Raw genomic sequence first — 24,221 nt, 5'->3', positions numbered from 1 at the left:
TGCATTCTTGCTACTTATCACAGTATAAGAAGGTTCCCAATTAAAAATCAGGCAGTGGGTTTGAAGCAAGCAGATAAAGATGTTTCTTCTCCTTTGTATTTATAATTAAACTGTGGATCTTCTTGCCAGAAAACATCATGGAGGATGAAGGTATAAATGATACCTTTTATTTCCAGTTTTAGCTGATGTCCTTTTGCAGAACTGTTCAGACTCGACAGCCAGAGCCCACATTTATTATTGCAAAAACGTCAGGAGGCCACAGCTGTTTTACAAGGTGGATCTTGAACTGTGCCATTCAGGCTGTGTGGATAGAGCAGAAACCATCTCAAATATCCAGGCAAAGGTGCTTCCGTAAAACAGCTGGGGCAGAATTGTCACAGGCAGCTCTGGGTTCCCACTCTGAAGGTCACTGCCTGGCACTGAAATTCTAGTCTGTGTTTTCAAATGGCTCCTGTTAGCCACTGGTCTGTGCTGCCCAAATCTGGGAAAGGAAATGATGGAAGTGCACGGAGTGTGTCAAAATCTTCACTTTGCAACAGTGCCAATTTTGATGCCTCTGTTTAGAAAAGGCAAAAAAAAGAGCTTTTTTAAAAATCTTCACCCGTATATTCAAGGACTGTGGTTTGGTATTTTGACATTTAGCCACCTTCTATCCCCAGTTTGGACATGAGTGGCTTGTTGGGCACATCATGGAGAACACATGTGCCAGGGATATACTTCTCAGGGGTGTAAATAATTCCCACTGACTTGGAATAACTCATGTGATGACTGAGCTGTTTTACCTTTGGGGATATTTAATTGTGATCTGGCCATGGGTTTTGGAGCATTTTAAAACAGCAGCTGATCAAAGCTGGTTATAGTGACAGCAATGAGCCGCCCAGATGTCTGTGTCTTTACAGCTTCCCCAGGGTTAAGTTTAAAATATTCTGAGAGTTTGCTCCCTGCCTCACCTGTATAAATCTGCAGTGGCCCTATTCCAGGTTTAAATTCCAGGTTTCGATTGCTTTAACTAGAGGGGACTTGGTTTCCCAGCTTGGCCCCACATTGGACATGAGTAATCCCTCTGGAACTGACATGATTTATCTGCCTTGATAATCTACCTGGTTTACCCAGTCTAAATCCAATCTGCTGTTTTTGGAGAGGTCCCTCCTGGAGAAATGTGTTTTGTGATATTCTATTAGGTGAAAAGTGCTGACTGCATAAAAAAATATTCTTGTTCAGAGGTTGATGATCATCTTTTGTACTCTCCACACTACTTTCCTTCTGAATACATTTAATTATATGATGCTGTATTCATTGCCTCCCTGACACTAAAGGGCTCTGCAGTTAAGCCTAAATACCAAACCAGTACTGTAAAGTCAGTTTAGATTTTTTTTTGCCAGCAAGTGCTGCCCTGATTTACGGGATGCGGGAGGGAGGGCTCACTCCCTTACCTGCTTTCTTTATTGAATTCTCTTTCCTTTTTTTAATAACCATGTTTAGGTAACTGGCACTTTAGGAATGGATTTTTTTAATTGCAGATAACTGACTGGTATTGGGCATACTTTTAGTGCAAACTAGAAAACTGTTCCCTGGTGGTGAGGGAGATTATAATGCTCGCTGACAGAAATCCAGCTCAGGTTTGCTGACTTCTAGTATGCAAAATCCAATTTTTTTAATGAAGGTTTTAGTTGTGTTTGTTTTCACTGGATTTCATCCCCTCCCAAAGCTAGGATTTGCTGCCTTTATTCATCAGTTTTATAGGGCCAGACCATTGTTCCTTTTGGCTCTATGGAGCACGTTGGAGCCAAGCTGCTGGAGGGCAGGAGAGTGGTGAGATTCTGTGCACCCTCCACTTGAAAATATTAATTTCTAGTGAAGTCCCAGTGTGAAAGGACCCTGAGCCAGCATACAGTGCCTGACTCCTGAGATGCATAGATCCGTGCATCCTGCTCAATAAATCCCTTATGGCTGGGATTTGCTGGGCTGGAAACCATGAGCTCTGTCCAGTTAATTCCAGTTCTCCACATGCACGGTGTCCAGACTGGGGGGCTGCACAAGTTCTCCCATCTTGATAGGCACAAATTATTCCCCAGGCAGCCAAATCCTATCCAAAGGCTCTCCTAAGCTGTGACAAAGGATTCCCAAGGTGCCTGGGCAATGGGTTGGGAAAGGTTCCTTTTGGGAGGACGGATGGATAATTGTTGCTCTGAAACCCATTGTAACCCTGGAACCATAGGCTGAGTGCTGCCATTTATTCTTCTTTAATAAAAGTAACCCAAATATACTGTTAATGTATCTCAGATCAGTTTTGAGGCTGTGCAGTGGGAAACAGAACAACCCAGATGGAGAGTGAAAGGTTCTGGGGACCGAGACACCAGAAATGAGAACATGGTCCTGGTTCTTCTGTGGCCTTAACGAAGAAGTAATGTGAGTTATGACAGTAACAGGCCACAAATATATTTGGGTTTATGAAATAGGAATCCATGAAATTTAACCAGATTTTGTACAAAGAGTTTGGAAAATAACAACCACAGTTACTTTGTGGTAACTTTTACTCCCCTGTCACTCAGAGCTCACAGCTTTGCTAGCAAAGACTGTAATCAGTAAAATAAAATTAAATTGTATCTGATAAAGTACTCTGAGTTCTTAGACCTGACATTATTTATAATATTTTTCTTACTCTCTCTATAACAAATGAAGTTTCCATTTTGTTTGTGTGCATGTTCTGCTGAATGCTTCTGATCCATCATCAAATTTAAAAATTAATATCAGGCTGACTAATTCTGAACTTGGCATTTACTGTGAAATTTACTGTATGAATTAGCATATTAGCACAAATTCAGAGGTGAAATAAAATGCTGACATCCATTTGTAAAGGTTTGTAAATCCATGTAAGGTTATGGGAAGCAAAGGGGAAGTTCTGCTCATTCCCAAAGGGATCCGTGCTTGGCATGTCCATGTTTTGCTCAGAGAACTGTGGTGTCACTGAGGTGCAGATTGGGGACAGCTTTGCAGATGGCTCTTGGAGAGGTTGATGATTTCATGAAAGACTCTGGCATTCAGGCTGCCAATGGTTCTGTCTTTGGATGAGTCATGAGCTGTAAAGTCACTTTTTTAAGTGTAAGAAAACTCTTTCCCATCCTTTCCCTCTTACCCTGCCTTTCCGATGAAAAGGACACGGGGAAAGGCAGACTGAATAAGGTCATTGGTGGTTTCATTTTGTCCTTTTAGATCTGTATCAAACCCCAGCACAGCTACCTCTCATCATGTTACAAGGTGGGTAAAGGAACTTTTGTCAGTGCTCAGTCACAGCAATCACCTGCACACAGAACACTTGGCACGGGTGCCTTCCCCAGGCTTTTTACTGCATTTTATCATTAGCGCCAATAATAGCCTCTGCAGGGAGTAATTAGTAACACCCAGAGGGAAAAGGAATTCTGCCAGAGGACATCATTATGTCTGGAAAGCTAAAGATGCTGTGTAGTAAGGTCATGAATAAATTGTTTGAGTCCAGGGTGGAGGACAAGCCCCGTACAAGTACAAAGTTTCCCCCTGCTGCTGATCTGCTGATGAAGAGCACAGTAATTTCCACTGAACAACATTAAGGAAATCAGTTTGTTCTGACAGTTTGTGTTGCTGGATACCATATGTTTACCTTGAGGGAATGTTTGTGGAGAACCACTTCGGGTTAATTGTAAATGTCACAATTAAATAAGTAAATATACAGAAGTGTATCTGTGATGTGCATCAGTGCACAGACACCGTGTCCCAGCACACCGCTGTCCCGCATGCTGTGTGTACATAGAAATACACATTTGTAGGTGCTAAATCCATACTGATCAGCTTATCTGGACACACAGGCCTCAGCTACAAACAGCAGCAGCATTTGGTCTCCCTGATCTGTGGATCAGCACACACAGGAGGCTCTGCACTGTGCCCTCCTTTCCACTCAATGCTCTGGACACCGAGCGTGGAGCATCCCTGGGCTGGTGCCAGGGTCTGCCTGCACAACCTGACGAGGAGGGGGCAAGTGAGGGGATCAGATGCTGTGCTAGGAGTCTCTGATTAGTTGGAATCCCACTGCAGATTACCAAAGGTTCCAATATTTTGCCTTTCAGTGCTGTCAGTTGCCCCCAGTAACTTGTGGGAGTTGAGGAATTTCAACACCTCGGCAGATTAAACCTCAAGAGCAAAGCTGTCACCCAGGTCTTTGTCATGCAAACTTGAGGTCAGGTTCAATAACATCCTGTTACTCTTCTGCATTGCAGAAGCTTTGAAAAATTGATTTTCTGTTTTGCCACTGAGTTCAGTGGAACCAGACTTTAGCCCTCCAAGGGAATTGTATTCCTGTAGATGGTAGCTACTTCAAATAGCCTTAATTCCACATCCTTAAATAGTCAAACTTTGTGACAGACCAGGTGTGGGTGCAGACTTTGCTGGGTGTTGTTGACCACTGCTGGGTTATTAACTCCCTTTATGATCCCTTTATTTAACTCCCTTTTTTTTCCTTTCAAAATGCATTTCGCAGGCTTAAAGGCCTGATCCAAAATGCACAGGAAGAAATACAAATTTGTGTATTGATCACCAGAAAGGGATTTTTAAGGGAGTTAATTGCTGCTTATAGCAGGAATGTATTTTTAAAAGAAACAAGAAATGTAATCTGTTAGGGTAACATTAATCCAGGGAAAACACTTTCTGGAGCAGCCAGAGCTTGTTAACACAGACAACACCTAAGGCAGCACGGTGTCTTTAAGCTCTACTAATATTGAACAATAATAATTTTGGTGGAAGGAAATCTTCCCCTCTCCCTGAACAGAAACAAGACATATTATTGACTGCCATCCCAAAAGATGGATGCTGTGGCCCTCGGAGTCTATTAATATTTGATGCTGATGGATGTGAGCTGGCAGCCTGAGTTATTAATGGAGTTTGGTTCCTTGGACCTCACCCTCAATCCATTGGGGAGAATTAACCATAACAAGAACTGGATGCCCAAAGTTCTCGGGGTGCTGGGAAGAGCTGTCAGTTCCAGCAAAAATGGGTGTTTCTGAAGTACTTAGAGGTGTGGAAAGTCACAGGTGGGGCTACTTAGGTCGCTGCCACCATTCATTCTGATTTAAAGGGGACTTCTAGGGTCCCAGGCTCAGTGATGTTAACTTCTGAGCAGGGGTGGAGGTGTGCGACACCCCTTCCTTGGTGGTGCTGAGGTGGCCTCTCCTAGGTTGGGAGGGGGTGATGCAGAGTAGAGGGCAGGAATGTGCTGCTTCACACAGAGCAGGGCATTTCCCACAGCTGGCCCTGGCCCCACATCCCCTAAAGAGAGTTTTTCCATTGTTTATGTTAAGGTCAGATTTGACCTCTGAAATAGAAATATTCCAGTGGATAGATTTTGGAGGTATATTTTGATAAGCTGGGACTTCTAAGTGAAAATACTGAAAATGAAGCACTTTTGAAAGTTTGTGACGTCCATGTGGGTCATTCTGATTTGGAACATAGAGATGGAAAATACCAAGTTATTTATAGCCCAATTTCTTAATATAGCTTTAGCATTTCCAGGGGTATATGTTTGATGGAATTAGCTACTCCTTCCTAGCATGGATACCACATCCAGGCATTGCACTATCCTCATTAACCTCCCGATCTTAATAGAAAAAAAAGAATAATCAACATAAGGAGCACAGCTGTTGATTAATTTTACTTAATAGGCTAGAAATATAAAGTACCATATTGCAAGAGTGAAGATTCAATACACACAATTTGAAATGAGTTTATTAGAATATATAACTCATTAACAGCTGGATACATATACTGCAGCATTATCCACTCGGGCAGGTGGTGAGAGAGAGGTGGAATTTACATATCTTTAACAGTACCTGAATGCATTTAATTTCAGAGGTCATTCTCCCAAATCAAGTTCAAAATGTTAATAACAAGGTGTGCATTTATAATTAATAAAATCTTAGAGCCAGTGCTATAGTTCAAGTGCATTTTCCTCTTATGTAATTAAGAAGTTAAGTGTATTTGGCAGTTGTCACTCAGAAAGCTCTGAAGGTCTCGCTTGTCAAACCTGGGAATAGAAATCTCATTAAACCAGGGGGGTTTTTTTCGGTTAAGGTTTGTTTGCAAAGTACATGTGTGGATGGTGGGCAGCCAGAATGCCCAGCCTCTGTCAGTCCATAAAGCCAAGTACATTAAAGTAAATGCCAAAATTCAAAGGCTTGGAACAAACAGCCTGATGTTCAGCTTGTGAGAATCACAGAATCTTTAAGGTTGGAAAAGGCTTCTAAGACCACCAAGTCCAACCATTAACCAGCACCACCACTGTGTTCACCACTAAATCATGTCCTCAGGTGACACATCCACATTTTTTTTGAAGTTTTTTGAAGACTTCGGGAATGGTGATTCCACCACTTCCTTGGCAGCCTGTTCTAATTCTGGACAGCCCTTCCTGTGAAGAAAGTTTTCCTAATACCCAATCTAAACCTCCCCTGGAGCAACTTGAGACCATTTCCTCACCTTATTGTCCTGTTACTTGTTACCTGGGAGGAGAGACTGACATCCACCTCACCACAACCCCCTTTCAAGGTAGTTGTATCCCTTTTCTTTGGCATAATCCAAAGTGATTACAGAAAACCAGTGAATCCACGCCAGTTGAACCTAGCCAGGGAGCACTGACCCCCAACAGGAGCTGCTCTGTGGTCACAGAACGTTAACTGAGACATTGGAAATCCTCCTGCTGCCTCCAGCCCTGGCCCAGATGGTGTTTTAGAGGTGTCTGGAGGTGGTTGCCCCACTTGGGGATGTGGTTTTGGGGTGATTGAATGGTTGGACTGGATGATCTTGAAGGTCTCTCCTAACCCTGGTGATTCTGTGGTTCTGTGGTTGGTTAATGGGATTCCCAAAGGGGGATTTTAACTCCACATCACTGTATTCCCCTTTCCTTTTCAAAGGAATTTTCTTTTCCTTCTGGATCACTAGTTCAAATCCAGATAAGGTCAGTTGTCATAGAAATTATTAGCAGTACCAGCAGTTCTGTGTAGTACATGAAATGAGTTGGGAGTTTCATTCACACACGATAAGGGTTCCTAAGTGGCACTAATTGGCTGTCTAATTGTCACACATAGGAGAAAAGCAGAGGATTGATTAGGCGTGGAGACTGAATGCCCCTCTGCCAGCCCAAGTTCCTGGAGCTCATTCCGTAGGCATGCTGGCAGGGTAATGAGGGGCAGCGTGCTTTGGATTTTCTGGCTGTCAAGGCAGCATCTTTTCCTGCCAGGCCTTTTCAGGGGAACTTGTTTTACTCCACCAAGGTCAAAGATAGCATCTTTTACAAACAGTGCCTTCACTCAAAAATCAGGGACTTGCAGGATTTACTTGTGAGCAATATATTTTAACCATTTCCTTTCCTTCCCCCTGAAACAAAGTTTTTGGTCTAAAATAGGCTGAGTCACACTGGTGTGAGGCAGAACTGCTCCAGCAAAGCAGATGGGGGTTTATGGTGCTCAGAAATCTGTTCATATTTCCTTGTGCTGTCTGGGTGTCTGATGTGTGATATACAGGCTCCTGGAGGTACTTGTCACAGCATAGGGAGGCTGACATGGTGCACATTTCTCTCCTGATAGATGGATCCTCCTATCAAACAGTGAAGCCTCTCACCTGCAAAAATACATTTTGACCAGTATCTTTTCCCCTGAGCTATGGAACAGGTCACACCATGCAATGGAGTTACTTTTTAACTTGTAGTGAGTTCACTTTCCCTGGCATAGAGCTAAATTATTTAATTTTGACTTACTGAAGTAGTAAATTTAGGAGCTAATTTGCAATGTGAAAGTCAGGATTACACACAGAGGAAAAGGAAGCAGAAATACCTTGTATATGTTAATGTGTAGACCTAGCTATGGGACTCAGTAAGTTTACTGAGGCTTAAACTTCAATTACTGAGGTTAAACCATAACTGCTTTAAACCTTATTGTGCTCGCATTTTAATTCCCTTGTTGTATCAGATGAACAGTATTAGTAAGAACTGCATCTCTCCTTTCAACCACACAAGCTGATCAGTGCATACAGCACACCAGAATGTCGTGTTAGAGCATTCTATATTTCTGTAAAGTGTAAGTATTTATTCTCTTTTCCCTCCCTTTGCCCACACACCTAGAGCAGAAATAGGACAGAGACCATGTTTCCGTGTTCTGCTGTGTGCCTCCTGTCTCTGACATACACATCACTCCTGTTCTGCCTTCTTCCTAAAGTCACAATCTCATGCAAATTAATTGAAAACAAATGCAGGTACCAGCTACACATCAGAAAGGTCTGATGCACCTGCCATGTCATTTTCCTCTCTGCCAATCTGTGGAAGATGAGCACATACGAGATCCTTTAGGTTTTTAACAACCCTATTCTTAGAATATATTTTCCAAGAAACGCAGAGCGATCTCGGCACAATTTCAGACTGTATATTTTGTGATTAGTGTTTCGTAAGTGATGTTTTGCTTAATGATCTAACATCTGTTCTAGGAGGTTTGTTTTTGTAACTTCCCCACCTCCTGCTGAATGAATGCCAGAAACTTGTCCCTTTCCTCCAAGTCAATCAAAGCACTAATTGCATCATAATCATGGGAAGCAGCAGTGACTGCTCAAGTGCTGAAGACTCAGCAATCAACTCAGAACACTCCGCTCACTGTTCAGAGAGAGAAAGCCTCCCTATGCCTAGCTGGGAATTTCCTGTATGCCAGATTTCTTTAGCTGACTCTGACTTTTCTGGGTTGCAGGGAGACGACTGCACCATTCCCTGCATGGCAGGAACCTACGGAACCAATTGCTCGTCTGTTTGTAATTGCAAGAACGATGGCGCTTGTTCCCCTGTGGATGGGCTGTGCTACTGCAAAGAAGGTAAACAAAATTCACATTTAACAAGTTCCTGCCATTTGGCATCAATGCCTGTTCCCTTTTAAAGTGGCACAGCCGTGCAGTCAGGAACTCCACTATTTTCTTGTTCTCCTGAGTATCCCAACACAACAGGGGCTGGACTGTAAGTTCAGTCTTTGCCCAGAACAGAGGCCAGACTTCTCTGCTTTGCTGCAGAAACGTGTCACAGAACTAAGTATGGGGGCAGAGACACTACTCCTCTCCAGAGGAAATGCAACACAATCCCCGAGCTTCTGGGTTTTTATCCCTTTGCTGCCCTGTTTCTCCTGGATTCCAAGGCCACTGGGGATGGGAGTGGAGGCAGCTTCCTGCCTGTCTGTCCCGCAGCCCCTGGCACTGGGCTGTGCCTGGCCTTGGTCATCCCCACCAGCCCTGACCTGACTCTTGCCTGCCCATGTCCACCTTGGGCTGGTCTCATTCCTGCTGCTCTGGGCTCCTGGCTCATCCCAGCTGCCAGCCCTGCCCTGCCCTTGGGTTCTGTGAGGTAGGCCTTGCCTCTCTGCCCTTGCTGCCATCCTCAGCTGCCCATCCTCCTGTACCCTGATGCTGTGACACCCCAGCAGTGTGCAGGTGTCCTCTGTCTCCTGAGCCAGCATAGGATTGCAGGATGTGACTCTCATTTATTCGGGGAAATAAGAAATCTTGCCTGCTCCAGAGTGGCTGACATCTTTTCTTCCCACACACGTGTCCCTAATTCCCTCCTGTATGTGGTGGTGAGCACATCCCATGTATCCAGTAATCACCTGAGAATTCCTCCACTGCTCCATGGCACAGTGGCTCTTGTGTTCCCCCAAAATCCCAAAATGAGCTATGCCTGTATGACATACATAAGCCCTAAAACAGAAGGGAGGCAAATAACAATAAAATCTGGCATTTCAAACATGAATTAATGGATCACTGTAGAACCCCATTTAATGAGGGTGTATAAACCATGAGTTACTGCTCAACTCCATTACATAGAGCTGCAGTGTAATGAAAGTCATTGTGCTCCTGGTAGTTAAGATTTGAGCCTTAATGGCTAGAAATGATGGCCTTCATCTTTTTTTAGGTGTAATAGCTGCTTTATATTAAATAGCATTCTCAAAAAAAAAAAAAAAAAAAAAAAAGGGGGGTAAGAGACAGGCAGCATCAAATGAAAAGTTCTTGCAGTCCTGTGGGTCAAGTCTCCAGCCTTACAGACAGGGACTGTCTCAGAAGTTCCCAGAAAGGCATCAGACACCTAAATCTGCCTACAGCCAACACAGTGATACCTCCATCTGTGTGTGGAGATGCTGGGAGATGGAGGTGGGAGGTCACAATGAAAGGGTCAGTCTTCGACCCCAAGTTGGTCTTAATTTACACCAAGAAACTGGTCCTAGAAACAAAGAGCTGCAACTTGCCAGCCGCCTTTCTTGTTGTTTTCATGAAAACATCCCAGATGCTGTTTCTCTCCCCTGTTTCCTTAGGGTGGCAAGGAGTGGATTGTTCTATTCCGTGTTCTAGTGGAAGTTGGGGTCTCAACTGTAACCAGACGTGTTCCTGCAGCAATGGAGCGTCCTGCAGGCCAGCTGATGGCTTCTGCCTCTGCTCCCCGGGATGGCAGGGGGAGTTCTGTGACCAGCCTTGTCCTGTGAGTGCAAATAACAATTTGGGGTGGTCTTCCACCCCCTTTAAATCACAGTCCCCATAGCTCTGCTGAACAAGGAGCAGGGCAGTATCTCATTTTGTCTGTGATGTCGGAAGGAAATAATGTGTAAATAACAGATTGGGGTTCTAGCAGTCAACTGGATGTATTATACTTTGCATTGTATTTTATCAGAGCTATTGCTGTGTTATCTGGATTTTCTTGAACATCATTTTTTAAAGTGATTCCTCATTTGGTTCCATATAGAAACATGAGGCACTGAGTTTCTGTCTTCTCTGTATGTTAATTTAAAAAATGCAACTCAGCATTAAGAGGGACATGATAGATGATTTTGCACATTTCAGAATAAAAAGCTGATCACTTAGAGGTTTTTTTATTTATATTTTTGAAGGATGGAACATATGGCCTTAATTGCAGTGAGCGTTGTGACTGTAACCACGCAGATGGGTGTGATCCTGTCACTGGGTACTGCTGCTGCCTTGCAGGCTGGACAGGTAAAATCAGCAATTACCTTTGTAAACCTTGGGGTTTTGGTTGATTTGGGGGTTTGGGGGGGTTTTGTTGGTTTGTTTTGCTTTGCTATGGCATCAGTTATAGCCCTGGACTTGTGACTGCAAATGTCTAAATAATAGACTGGGACAAGATCAGCTGAACTTGCCCATATTTAAATCACTCTTGATGGTGACAATAATTGGCATTCATTAAATTTGTATTCAGATGAGTCAAAGATGGCTCCAAACCTGCAGCCAGATGTTAGCCTTCTGCATCTCAGGAGAGATGCAGATCATCCATAATCCTGCAGAGTTTTTCTCCTTGAAACGCCCTTTCCACAGGGGTGCAGTTGTGGGACAGTGGATCCCGGGACCGTCACACCTGGGATGCAGACTGGGCATTTCTGATGAGTCATTACAGCTGCTCCATCATACAAAACCCAGATTTTTCCCATTTTCCAATGGTTCTTGTCATAGGATAGTTGCAGAGAGCATATTAATGCTGGTTTGACAGAGCTCTTGTGATTACACAGTGACAGAGAGGAATATTCAGTGAAGTTGGAGAGTCCAGGCTGGAGTCCTCAGTACAATTAGACCTGCACTTGACTCCACACTGATGTTCTCTTTGCCAGCTTTTGACAGCAGTAGGGGGCAAGTTATTGACCCAACCATTTCACACTTTGTTGCCTAAAATGGTGGTTAATCTCTCTCTGCTCTCTGTCGAGGCCCTGGGTGGAAATAAAGTTATATCCCATATGCTGCAGGACCACCAGTGGCACTGACAGTCAAAATGCATTTATATTAACAGCAAGACATTTGGAAAATTTAGTTGTTTTTCAAACAAGTACAAGTTGGAAGGATGCATGGAGCAAGGCAGGGTGATCAGGCAGCCAACATTTGGGATACGGTCACCTTTCCCACTGATTTATGTCTTAAACCAGCACATGCCTTCTGTTTCTGATGGAGACGACATCCCACAGCAGCCCAGCTCCCAGGAGCATGAAGCAAAACCAATGAAATTATGCCTAAAATATACAATGGAAATAATCTTCAAAGAATTAAATAAAATGTAAAAATAGTAAGTTGTACACATTGTGTACAACAAAGCTACTTTTCAAAGATACTGGGCATGTATCCCAGGAAAGGACATTTTTCCCCCAAGAAAATCCATTTTATAAGCTCACTTGTGTCCCTTCCTTCATTCTCTTGCCTTCCTCACTGGTTGGGCTGCATTTTTCTTTCTCTGAGCCTCTTTGCCATCAATATATCCATCCATCTATCAGGCTTTAAAACTCCACTGTGCATTACTGATGATCAGCAGAGAAACAGCTGGTGGGTTTTCCTGTAGTCATTGTGAGCTTCTTCAAGGGAAAAAATGGCATTTAAAAGTACAGTAATTTGAAGAGAGATATTTATGCACACATATTCTAAAAGATTATTTCACATCTTCTGGATGTCGCATTCCAGAGAAAACTACAGGGACTGAACTTTGCAGGCAACACAGACTGAAGGTGTGGCTTTTTCTCAAAGGCATTTGCAACAAATACTTTGTGCTTACTCCCATGCACATCTGTAAATGGCCATCAAATGCAGATACTAATTAATTAAAGTTAAGAATAATTTCTGATTCCTTCTTTGATTTCTATATTGGGCAAGGTAAGTGCATATTAACTTGCATAGGACTTGCTGCAGCCTAAGCACTTTATCCTTCAATGAGTTCCTGCAGTTCTGGAATTCTTCTCTTCAGGATCACATTTCAGGGAGGAAAATATTATATCCATATTTGAGACCAGGTTGGAGTTGAGATGTTGACAGGGCCCTCTAAGGTGGAAATGTTGATAGACAGAACCAACATGTGTTTTGTCGATTCTGTTCCAATGTTTTTTCCACTTGGCTTGGCACCAGACACAAGGATAAATTCTGCTCATACCAGTTTGAAAGTATGTAATTTAAGAAACTCTTCAGCTAGATAATTATATTTTCATATTAAGGAGTATGGCATCAGTGAAAGATTAATCTTATCTGCAGTTGTTGTGAACTGGGCCATGATGTGTATTGCAGTGCATTTTATAAATATGAGGTGATAAATAATTCAGGCTGAAATTTTTGCTTTCTGATTTTGGTACTAATTAGACATGGCCTGAAAAAGATCAGAAAAGTTCAGGATCATGGAACTTCTGAAGGTTTTCCTGCCCACTCATACCAAGCAGAGAATTCACGTGGCTTTCTGATGCTAATAGCCACAAAACCTCATCTGAAACAGCTTATTCTCTATGTTCACCCCAGACGTGGGACTCCCTGTTGATGTCTGTGTTTTATGTAAAGATCAAGGGGAAGTTTGAACCCATTTTCTTTAAAGTGGTTTCAAGATGTTACTGATATAAACCTTCAGGGACTGATAGATGGTAAGAGTGCGGAGGAGGACTGGAAAAAGAAGGAAAAAGGCATGTCAAGAGTAGCATACAATGTAAGTTAATAGCACTCTGCCATCCTTTTATTATGTCATGACTGCCACCCATCAAGACTATTATTCAGGACAATGACCTGCTGGGGGAAGGTAATTTTCAGGAGCTGAGTGTTCCTGGCAGATGGGAAGATGATGAAGAGATCCCCACGTCTCAACCAGGAGATCACAAAGCTGTGCAAACCAGCTGGGTGCATAAATAAGCACACAGGCAACAAGCTGCTCCGAGACGTGCACGTTCCCTTCCCATCAGGTTCCGTAGGGAATTGCACATGTGCAGCCAAAGGCAGAAGTTAGATCAGGTCTGGAGATGTTTGTACCTGGTGTTACTGCTGCAAATCACCCAGCCAAGTACTTGGGCACGTGGTACCACCAATGGTTTTGGAGATAGCACAGCTAGCACAGAAGCCCAAAACCACACTGGCAAAATGCTCTCATGTGCTGCAAGCAAAGTGAAACTTGTTGAAATGTTGGCCAAAATCAGGTCTGTGACCTGCTGATGCCATGCAGAGCTGAATTTCCCTCCACAGGAAGGGAATGTTGGATGCAGTGACACTGAGGGCTCAGCCTTGCACTGGATGGAGTTCTCCAGGTTGCACATGTGTAACTTCATGTATACAGAGAGTACCCTGGAAACCCAAACAAGAGGTGCTCATATCTAGTGCTGGGTTAAAAAGGAAGTCTTACTCTTAGAGGATCAAATCTCGACTGCTCAGGCTGTTTTCTAAGGATTAATAAGGATCTCTTTCTCCACCTTTGCTGTGCATTTTAGGTGCAGACACTTCTGTGCTTGCAGCTCTGTGTGTGCACAGGTCCCTTAGAGCTCCCAACACACCAGGCATTTTATGTACATTCAGGTTGAAATGAAAATGCTCAGTGCTCATTACATTTGGTTAATTAGGGATCCTGCACACACTGAATTCACAGAGGGAATGGAAACACAGAAATGCTACGTCGTGGAGCAGCTCCTGGAAGTCCTTTGCAAGCAACCAGGTCCTCAAGAAGCACAGACTAGTCTCATCTGTGCCAGGTGCAACCTCCTCTCCTGAATGCTCAAGTGACAATGACAAAGTCATACATTTCAATTAGGCTCCTCTGACTTAATAAATACCCTGAACCTGAACAAGAAAGGACCAGCTGCCCTGGTGGCCTTGCTGGGTGAGCAGGGTGACAGTGCTCCTGTGCCAGGTGCAGTGCTGGGGTTCTGGGGATGACAGCTCCAGCCAAGCCCTGTGGGGATGCAGGATGAACTGCAAACCCCCTCAGCTTGGTCCCTGCTCAGGCAGCTGCTGGCAGCAGATTTTGTACCAGAAATGGCTTCCTCACAGATTCCAACTGGCTAAAACTACAGAGCCTTTAGCTGCTTCCCTCAGTAACCCCTCAATAATTAAATTAGAGCTGCTGGCCTGTCCTCTGATTTCTGGAGGTTCTTGACCAGAGCCAGGTTAGACTCCCTGGGGAAGCCAGGCCCAGGTATTGCCCATCCTGCCCCCAAGACCTGAGTCCATCCGTTTTCCCAGTCAGATATCCCTCTCCCAGACAGATCACAGAAGGAAAGCCACAGGCCTGACTGCTCCTCCTGCCAAGCTCTGCTCCTCCCTGTGATGAGCCAACATGCTCCAGGTTAATTGTGGCAGTGTGTGTTTTGTTACCCTTTCAGCCCTTACACTGGGATTAAATGGGAAGTGATCTGCAGGGGGATGTATTCCATTCCCCTAAATGCTAAGGTCATTTAAAATCCTGTTTGTCTGAATACCTTTAATCTGAAATACTGTCTTATCTGCATCTTGTTCTGCCTCTTTTTTGTGTGGTGCTCTGCTTTTGCAGGCTGCTGTGGTGATGGTATCTCGGTTCCCCACTGAGCTGGGGTACCCAGAGGCTTCTCTTGATATCCAAAGTTTATTCACTTTTTAACATCCCAAAGATATGTGGGGAAAATTAGACTGGTCCTGTAGATATGAGATGGAAAACATAAAAGTATGCATCCCACAGTTAATTATAAAAGAAGCCCATATATATTTTCCTTAATTAATCAGGATGGCAAACACAGGTATGCAAATGATGCATGCTGCTGAGGAACAAACATCTTGTTATTACCTTGGTGCTTTACACCTTCAGGCTTCGTTCCTGTCTCACAAGAGCAGCCTCCCTCTCTGCTGGTACAAAGGAAATCAAAATACACATTTCACTGTCCTTTACAACCTCAGTAACTTTCACCCATCGCCAGAAACACAAACCCTGATTGTCTCTCACTGTGTCCAGAGCTCCAGCACAGTGGCTGTGGGAGTCTGAAGCTGTAGGATTTCCACGTGTGGGGTCTGAGGGAGGGATGAGGTCAGGAGGTGTCGCTGGGCACAGACCAGGGGAGCTCCAAGGGATGAGGCTGCAGGGTCGGGAGCATTTGCAGACTGGCAGTGACATCTGCACTGTCACTCAAACACAGAAACATGTTTCTTGCCTCCTGTGGACACATTAATTCAGGAAAACTGATAGGCCCATTACTCAAGGGAAGGACCTTTTGAATTTTAAAGGAACAGTGACCACTTTGATGGGGAGCTCTAAGGTATTTTTAACTTCACTTTCTCTAAGTTATTTGCAAGAAGGTGAAAAATCCTTGAAGTAAAAAACCCACCCTTTCCATAAAAGGCATTTTCTTTTACTAGTATGACTTTTCTTCCATTGCAGCTGTACCCAATTTATAATCTTAGGGCCAGATCCTGTTCCCAGCTGTACTGGGTTGATGCCTAAATAATTCTCTTGTCATTAGTAGATCAACCCCACCTGTGTGATGATTAAATTGGGAGCTGGTTTTCCATGCCTGTTTAAAACCAGAAAAAAAAAAATCTAGGACTTGTTTCATGCACCTGCAGCTTTTTAGCTAAAGATCCAGAGTGTTTTAGAATTCACAATGTTGTGGGTTGACTTTTTTTTTCCATCAGGGTGTTTCATACCATTGGTTTGTAAGACAGAGCCTAAAATATCAGAATGGAGCAATAGTAAGTTCCTATTAAATATGCATTTTCTAGATGTCTAATCCCATTATCTACACCATATTTTGTATTTATCACTTCTGGCAGTCTTATCCCAGATTTTGAAATTAATAATTTATTTCTGTGATTATTCTGTATCCTTACATTAGCTTTAAACAGACAGGAAAACTATAAATTTCTAGAGTCAGTCTAAAATGGTGCATTTAGCCTCTCTCCTGGTCTCTGCCTTTCCAGTGTGAAAATCTTTTCCATATGAAAGGTGTGCTTATTCTCTGGAGTCGACAAGTGCCCTTTAGTCTATGAATGTAAGATAAGCTTATTAGAAATTAGCTTTAATTTTTCATTGACTTAATTTCAAGTGAGTTGATAAGATTTTAATGTCAGGCTGTGCTTAAAAATTCTCTCTTTGACAGAACCTTTAAGGATGGTTCCTGCTGATATAGGGCTAATTTTCAAAAATATGAATTATGAAGTTGTATCAAAGATTTCATTGATATCCTGACATTAATTATATCTGTATCTTCCTTGGCAGGTATGGGGGGACTGCTGATTTTCTTCTGAGTGTGGTGTAGTTGTGTTTGTCCTGTGACAGATTTTGTATATATTTCACCTTTTGTGAAATCAGTTGGATTTTTGCTACTCCTTCAGTGGGAGTTGGATCAGACCCTCAGACTATAATTAGCAGCTGCAGTAAGGCTACTGCTAAACTTCAGCATGTATGCAAATCATTGCAGTAGCAGACCTATAAACACAGAAGATACACAAGTTTGTTTATCTTTGTATTTGTTTGGGGGTTTAATTTTGCTTAATAAAGGACAGCTTTTAAATTTCTGAGAGAAGATGGAGCTTGGATGGCATCCTGGGTGATGCTAATTGAATGGGCTCTAAAAACATGAGACTTGAAGCTAGAGGTACCCAACCCTTTTCCATTTTAATATGGAGATATTCTATATTTAAGCTTGACTGTGTGTACAATAGTCACCTATAAATAAATGTGGGCGAGAAGCGGAGAAAAATTATCTGTGCACATTTCAGCAGACTAAATCCTGGCTGCTGGCATATGCTGGGTGTGAAAGGAGGAGAGGGAAAGAGTGCTCAGCAAACAGCCTGCAAGCTAAAATGGGGGTGGGGGGCATGTATAAATATGTATTTATGTAGTGGGGAGATACTATTTACAAGAGCCTATAGCGACAGGTCAAGGGGGAATGACTTCTACTGCCAGAAAATAGGGTTAGATTGGATATTAGAAAAAACAGAAATATTCTTTATACTCCCTTCCCTGTGAGGGTGGGGAGGCCCTGGCACAGGTTGCCCAGAGAAGCTGTGGCTGCCCCATCCCTGGGAGTGTCCAAGGCCAGGTTGGATGGGGTTTGGAGCAGCCTGGGATAATGGAAGGTGTCCCTGCCCACGGCAGGGGTGGAATGAGATGGGATTTAAGGTCCCTTCCTACTCAAACCACTCCATGGTTCTAGGATTCCATGATATGTGTGTTATTGGTGAAAGTATCTGCAGTGAAAAATGTTGTAAGCATATTCCTTCGCCTTCCACACCAAGGAGAAAAGGTGGAATTTCAACATCATTGACCACAAAAGGCTTTGGTTGTGACCCAGCTCTTGTTCAGCTGTTCCTCACTCATGGTTTAGTTCAGGGGTTTGAACATTTCCACCAGGAAAACAATCCAGGTTTTCCCAGTTACCAGTTCCTCCTGTTTGCCTGCTCATGGTCTGCTTGGATCTTTCCCAGGTTTCTCATCCCTCCTGGCCTGAAACTTCCCAGCATTTGAGAAATAGGAAAGCTCTGAAGATGAAGCAGGGCTGTGTAGGGCTTGACTCCTTTTAGCACCATTTTCTGCAAGTCTGCCCTGCCTGCTCAGGGCAACTCTTCCCCTGCAATAGTGCACTCTGGAGAATACCCTGGAGCAAAGGGAACCAGATCATCCTTAATTTTAGCAAACATTTTGACTTACTTCATTTCTTGTGAGGTAGGTCTCTTGCATCAAAAGCTTTTATTGCATAAATTCCCTGGGTTGGGTGATTCATACCTGGAGATTTCTCTAGATAATTAAAAATAGGGGTAGGATTAGAGCTCCACAGAGGTGCATTAGGCTCTAAGTGCATTACTTGCAGAAAAACAGTTACATTAATGTGTGCATAAATCGCCCCTGCACAGATGAGAGAAGGGACAATTTAGAATTTTTCACTGGCTGCAGGGAAGGGCTTATTCTTCATTATTTAGGACCGGATCATGGAGCTTTCATTTAGACTGATGGGCTGTTACACTCAGGAGTTGCCCCTCCAAATCCACAGGTGAACGATGCTCAGCAAGAGAAGAAAGGGCTCCATGGCTCCAATTTGGAAAAAAAGAAATCAGTGAAAAAAAGTATTTGAGAACACTACAGAAGTTCATAGATAATGTGAGTGTGGCTGCTGTTCTCTCTGCTGAGTAGTTTCACTATATAAAAACAAAAATAGCTTATTTGCAGACTAGATGAGCAGCCATCAATTCTTAATGTTTCCATTTAATTTTATGAGAGATCCCTTTATGTTTTCTTCTATCTGCTGCCCTCCCCACACTGATTTTCTCATTCTTCAGCATTCTTCTTAAATGCTGAGCTATCAGGAATTGTGCTGTGGTGCTTCTGACTGGCTCTGAGTCAAATACTTCAGGGTTTGCCTCAGGTAGGAATAAATATAAAGATGCAAAAAGTGATAGAAAAGCATCAAGAATTCTTTGTGAACTCTTGTTCGTGCTCTGTGATAGCCCTTCTGAGGAGCTGATCCACAGCTTGAGCAGTTCTTTCTTCTGTTCTTAGTGAATTGTCTTTTACCTTTTAGAGACTGAAGCAGTGAAAGAGTCTCTGCTTAGGAAAGCACATGGACCTAATCTCCAATACAATTGAAATAGAATTTATAGGGACAAGAGAAGTGTAACAGCAATAAGAGTAACAGGGAAAGAGAAGAGACTAGGGTTAAAGAAAACATGAATGTGTGATTATAGAAATCATTATCAGAAATAAATGTACAAATTAGGAGGTCAAGGCAGGATTCAGGGTGACCTTGGTGACCTCTGGCTCTGCCCCTGGGACAGCCACCTGGGCTGGGTGGGAGTTGGGATGCTGCCAATGGGATCACTGCAGGTGGGACAGTCCTGTGGGACAGAGACCAGAGGGAGGGTGTCCATGAGGGAGCAGCCCATTCCAGCAATCACATCCAGTGAGACATTCCCAGACCTGTTTCCAGTACCTTCAACTGCCTGCTGGCCTTCCTCATGCCCACCCACCCAAACCAGCCTTGCAGCATCACCTGGAGGGTATTTGCTCAGTTGTGGGGCACCCTGTCAGCAGATACAAACCACCACTAAGGATTTATCCTGCCAGAGACACAAGTCACCAGCATTCCACATCAAAGCCAAGCATGACTCACCGAACCTCAGGCCTCCATGGCATTGCCTGCATAAATCCAGTGCCTATTTTTGCATAAAAAGCAGTTCTTTCCAAAGCTATTCAAATGCCAGAAATAAGAGATTATTATGACTTCACGTCATGTTGAAAGACAGGTGGAGGAGAGCACAATGTTTGTGTTGGATTCAAATGTCTGCTGAAATCATTCCTGTCATTCCTAATTGATGTTGCATCTGTCTTTAGACTGGGACTATTGAGGGGGAAAAAAAAGCTGAAGATCTTATTCAGAGAAATAATTACAGTTATACACTGGTAGATGTAAAATTAAAGTACGTGGGGGGGAAGGGAACTACATCCTATAATTTATCAAATTCCCATGTCCCTGAAAAATAATTAGATGCTGGGCAGCATGCAGGCACTGCTGCAGAGGCTACTGTCAGGGGGATTGCAGTGGTCAAAACTAGGCCGCTGGTTCTCATTTATTCCATCCATTTTTGCACTTCTATTGTGTTTGGAGTATTAGTTTCCAACTATCCAGAGACACAGCAGAGAAACAATGGCAGCTTTATTAGGAGCCAGAGATGTAATCCCCAAGCATAAGTGCAATTGCAGAAGCTGGAGAGGGGAAAAAAGGGAATTCTACTTATGTCTGGCTTTTAGGAATTTCACCCTCCAAAGTCCTTCAGCGTGATGTAGTTACAGGCAGCACTAAATCTGCATTACTTTGACAAACTTTCTTGAAGCCAGTGAAGATTATTAATGGAAGCAGCCTGGGAAGGAGCTCTTCAATAGATGCCTCCCATCCCAGTTGTATGGCTTGGGGGGTTTTTTCCTCTACTTTTTCTTGCTCCTTTTCCTGATGCTTTTGTGGATGCTGGATTAATCCATCACAGTTTGATTTGTAAATTTGAATACAAAGAACTGACTTCATCTGGCAAAACTTGAAGCTGCTCCATGTAAGCCAGACACAGGTTTCTATCAACAGGTTCCCACTGACAGAGGGCAGGGTTAGATGGGATATTAGGAAGACATTTTTGGCTGTGAGGGTGGGGAGGCCCTGGCACAGGGTGCCCAGAGAAGCTGGGGCTGCCCTATCTGTGAAAGTGTCCAAGGCCGGGTTGGACAGGGCTTGGAGCAGCCTGGGATAGTGGAAGGTGTCCCTACTCATGGCAGGGGGTGCAACAAGATGGGCTTTAAGGTCCCTTCCCATCCAAGCCATTCTGGGATTCTGTGATTCTCTTCCTTCTCTACCTCTCTCCCTGCTGCTTTCCCTTATCAAGATTACCTGCAGTTCCATGTTGGAAGATCCCTGCCCAACCCAATGGCTTCACCCTTGGGAAGTCTGGGCTGAGTTTCCCCAGATATTCCCCATGTCCCAGGCAGCAGCTGCTTAGCCACTTGGTCCTGGAGGGGCCCATGAGGAGCGTGAATTTTGAGTAGCTCTCCTGTGTGGTTGTCCCTTAGAACAGTGCAGTTGTGACTGCTCTGGTGGGCTGAGTTCAGCCCAGTTTGTGTTTTCCGTAGCAATTCAGGCCCTTAGGGCTGGTTTTCCTCCCCAGTGTGTGTGCAAAGGAGGTTGGTGTGGGGAAAAGGGAGTGAAGCCGTTCCTGGGACTGTCAACTAAATGCCATGTACAGAGCAGTCCAAAGGGAATCCCACTGGAGAGCAGCCAGTGTTTGCAGAAATCCAATACCCCAAACCCGTGCTGCGCAATGGAGGTTTTGTGGCTGCTGTTTCACAGACTGAATTAAAGCCACAGTGGGCTCTGCATTTACCTGGGCTCTGCTTTACTGCAAGAGAGTGCAAATCTTTTGCCCACGTCCAGTGGATAACTACAATTTTATATAAGCTATGTGGATTTCGTTTACAATTCACCCCCAGAATATTGTTTAAAAAGGTCTTGGAAGTGTAATTTTATACCAGTGTCTGCAATTGTGAACCACAGCCTCGGGCTGGCAGATAATTCCCTGGTATCCGGGCAATAGAGTTTATGTATAGAACTGCTTCCTGCAGCTTCAAGGACTTCTTCTGATCGTTGTCTTTCTGATTTCTACACCATGCATGGGAAACCAGGACTTTGTTCATAAATTAAGAATCTGTGGTTGTAACACAAGGTAATACAGGGGTGTGTCAACTTCAGCAATTTTTGTAGTTCTGGAAATTGAAAACTAATTGCTTATCAGAAAGGTTCATCAGCAAGTTCCTAAATAAATATTAAAGTTTTACATTACAGAATCTTGCTGCTTTACTGTCTCAGACTGTAAAGTAGCTGGGAGGGATGGACTCCCCCTTCACACACCGTCAAGTTAGGGAATTGTAAATTTAAGGTGCTTTTTCCAGCACAATTCCATAAGACTTGCATGTCCAGATGCAATTTTGACTTCTCATTTATATTTGAAATTCAGTGTGTGTAGGAGCCTTCAAAAATGAAGTCTTCCATGAGAATTAACTTAGAGTAATAAGAAGTAGTAAAACCTGATTGCAGCACCATCTCAGTTGTCTTGTGGAAATGTATAAATAAATAAGGGCTGTAATGGGTGACAGTGGCTTCTGGAAAGTTTCCTTTTCTGCCTTTATATTTTGCTACAACAATCAGCTCCACAATGACTCATTGCCTTCGTTAGGAGAGGGAAGACATCCCTCATTACTCATTACCAAAGGAAGGACTTCGCTGCTGCAAGGAACAGCCCTGGCATTCTAATTCAGATACCTTCTACGGGAAAGGAGTCAGTGTCATTCTTACCCAAACTTTGTCAAAAGAGACAAGAAACAATGCTGTTTAATTGTCCCCGTTTGTAAATAGCCCCTCCACAATGACAGAATTGTGATTTGAATGCTGCAATCGGGAGGAAAAATGCATATTTTTCTGTATTTGTGTCTGAATTTCAGTTCAGGGAGCTCACACTGAGACTCAAAGCTATAAATGATCATATCTGTGTATTTATAAATACAAACCACATTTATTTACTTACAATTTATTGCCTGGCTTTTTAATTACAGAGCACTGCAGATATATTACATAAATGCACACACAAAGCACTTGTTGTTTAAGTAATCCAAGAATATATTTGATTTCAAAGGGAGTGGGGAAGACTGTTTAAAATAATTGTTTTTCTTGATTTTACTAATACAAATATTCCTTGTCTCTTTTCACAGTCCCTTTTTCCAGATTTATTTACTTGGATATGAAGGAATTGAGCTTGTATTAAGTTTTTACTGTATTTTAATGTGGTTTTTATTAAGCTGTACAGAATGGTCTGTGCCTCTTTATAAATAAAGCTAAGATCATGTATTACTAGAAATCACATTTCAAACTGTACTTTTGCCAGACTTGGTTAAGATTTTCTAGGAAGGGACATTATAATTGTGTGATTAATCTTCAGAAAAGGGAAATTTTGGCTCTGCAGTATTTCTTACAGTATTAACTTCGGAGATTTATAAAACCAACTTGAAACTGCACTGTAAGTGTGTTTATAATGACTTTTAGCTGATTTAATAATCCTCAAAGTTTGGTGACTGTACAGATCACAGTTCCCCAAATGCAGTGCATTACCTGCAGCATCCAGATGAAGTTATCAGAGTTGGAGGGAATTACTTGGGATTGTGTTTCTCCAGAGTGCTGCATTAATCCAACCCCTGGCTGCGGATGGGGCTCCCGGAGCCCTGGGCTGCTTTGATCCCATTGTGCAGTGGGACATGTGCATGGATGATAAAGAACATCTCAGGGTTGGAAGCCCAGCTGGGATGTGTGGGTATCCCCCAATCTCAGGGCGAGGCTCCCGCTGGGGTCACATTTTTAGGAAAATATCCAAACCAGTCTCTGATTCATTTTTCCTGTTGTTGTCAGTGCTCCTGCCAGTGCCACTCCCTGCAGCTGGCACTGCTTAATGCCCCTCTTAGTTCATGATTCTGCAAACCCATCCAAGAAGCCCTTGATCATGCAAATAGCCCTGCTAATTGCAGGTATTGGTACTGCCTTATCCCAGAGGAGTGAGAGCCTCTCGGACACGGACACGGTGTGCAGGATCAGCAACTTCAATCACATTCGTATGTGACAAGCCATGGCACAAGGTTGTTTTTAAAAGTCATCAGTTTAAACAAAACCAGTTGAAACCATGCCAGAAGCTCCATGTTAAGTTTCCTGGCTGAGTGCTTCTTTTGGTGTTTCCAAGCTTTGCTTTTCGTAATAATAAATATCAAACAACCACCCTGGGAACCACTGGGAGCTGGATTGGCAGGTCTCAGTCTCCATTTAATATGCAAATTCTCAGCCTGGGTTCACATATGGCCACTTGCTGGATCAGAACTCCATTCATTCACACAGAGCTGGGGAGCTCTGGGTGGA

At 43.3% G+C, this 24,221-nt stretch overlaps 1 protein-coding gene across 2 annotated transcripts in view; it reads left to right on the top strand.

Annotated features, from left to right (window-relative positions):
* Nucleotides 1-24,221, top strand: part of MEGF11 (multiple EGF like domains 11) — a gene marked incomplete at its 3' end in the record, with an annotated part of 188,187 nt that overhangs the window by 127,237 nt on the left and 36,729 nt on the right. For both annotated transcript variants that reach the window (XM_082291017.1, XM_082291018.1), the window contains exons 8-10: nt 8,751-8,871; nt 10,353-10,516; nt 10,923-11,025. In XM_082291017.1, coding sequence (XP_082147143.1) covers nt 8,751-8,871; nt 10,353-10,516; nt 10,923-11,025 — 388 coding nt within the window. The remainder of the gene's footprint in view (nt 1-8,750; nt 8,872-10,352; nt 10,517-10,922; nt 11,026-24,221) is intronic.

The sequence above is a fragment of the Coloeus monedula genome (assembly GCF_965178545.1).
Source record: "Coloeus monedula genome assembly, chromosome: 14".
Lineage (NCBI taxonomy): Eukaryota > Metazoa > Chordata > Aves > Passeriformes > Corvidae > Coloeus > Coloeus monedula.
This window is presented reverse-complemented; position numbering and strand designations above follow the sequence as displayed.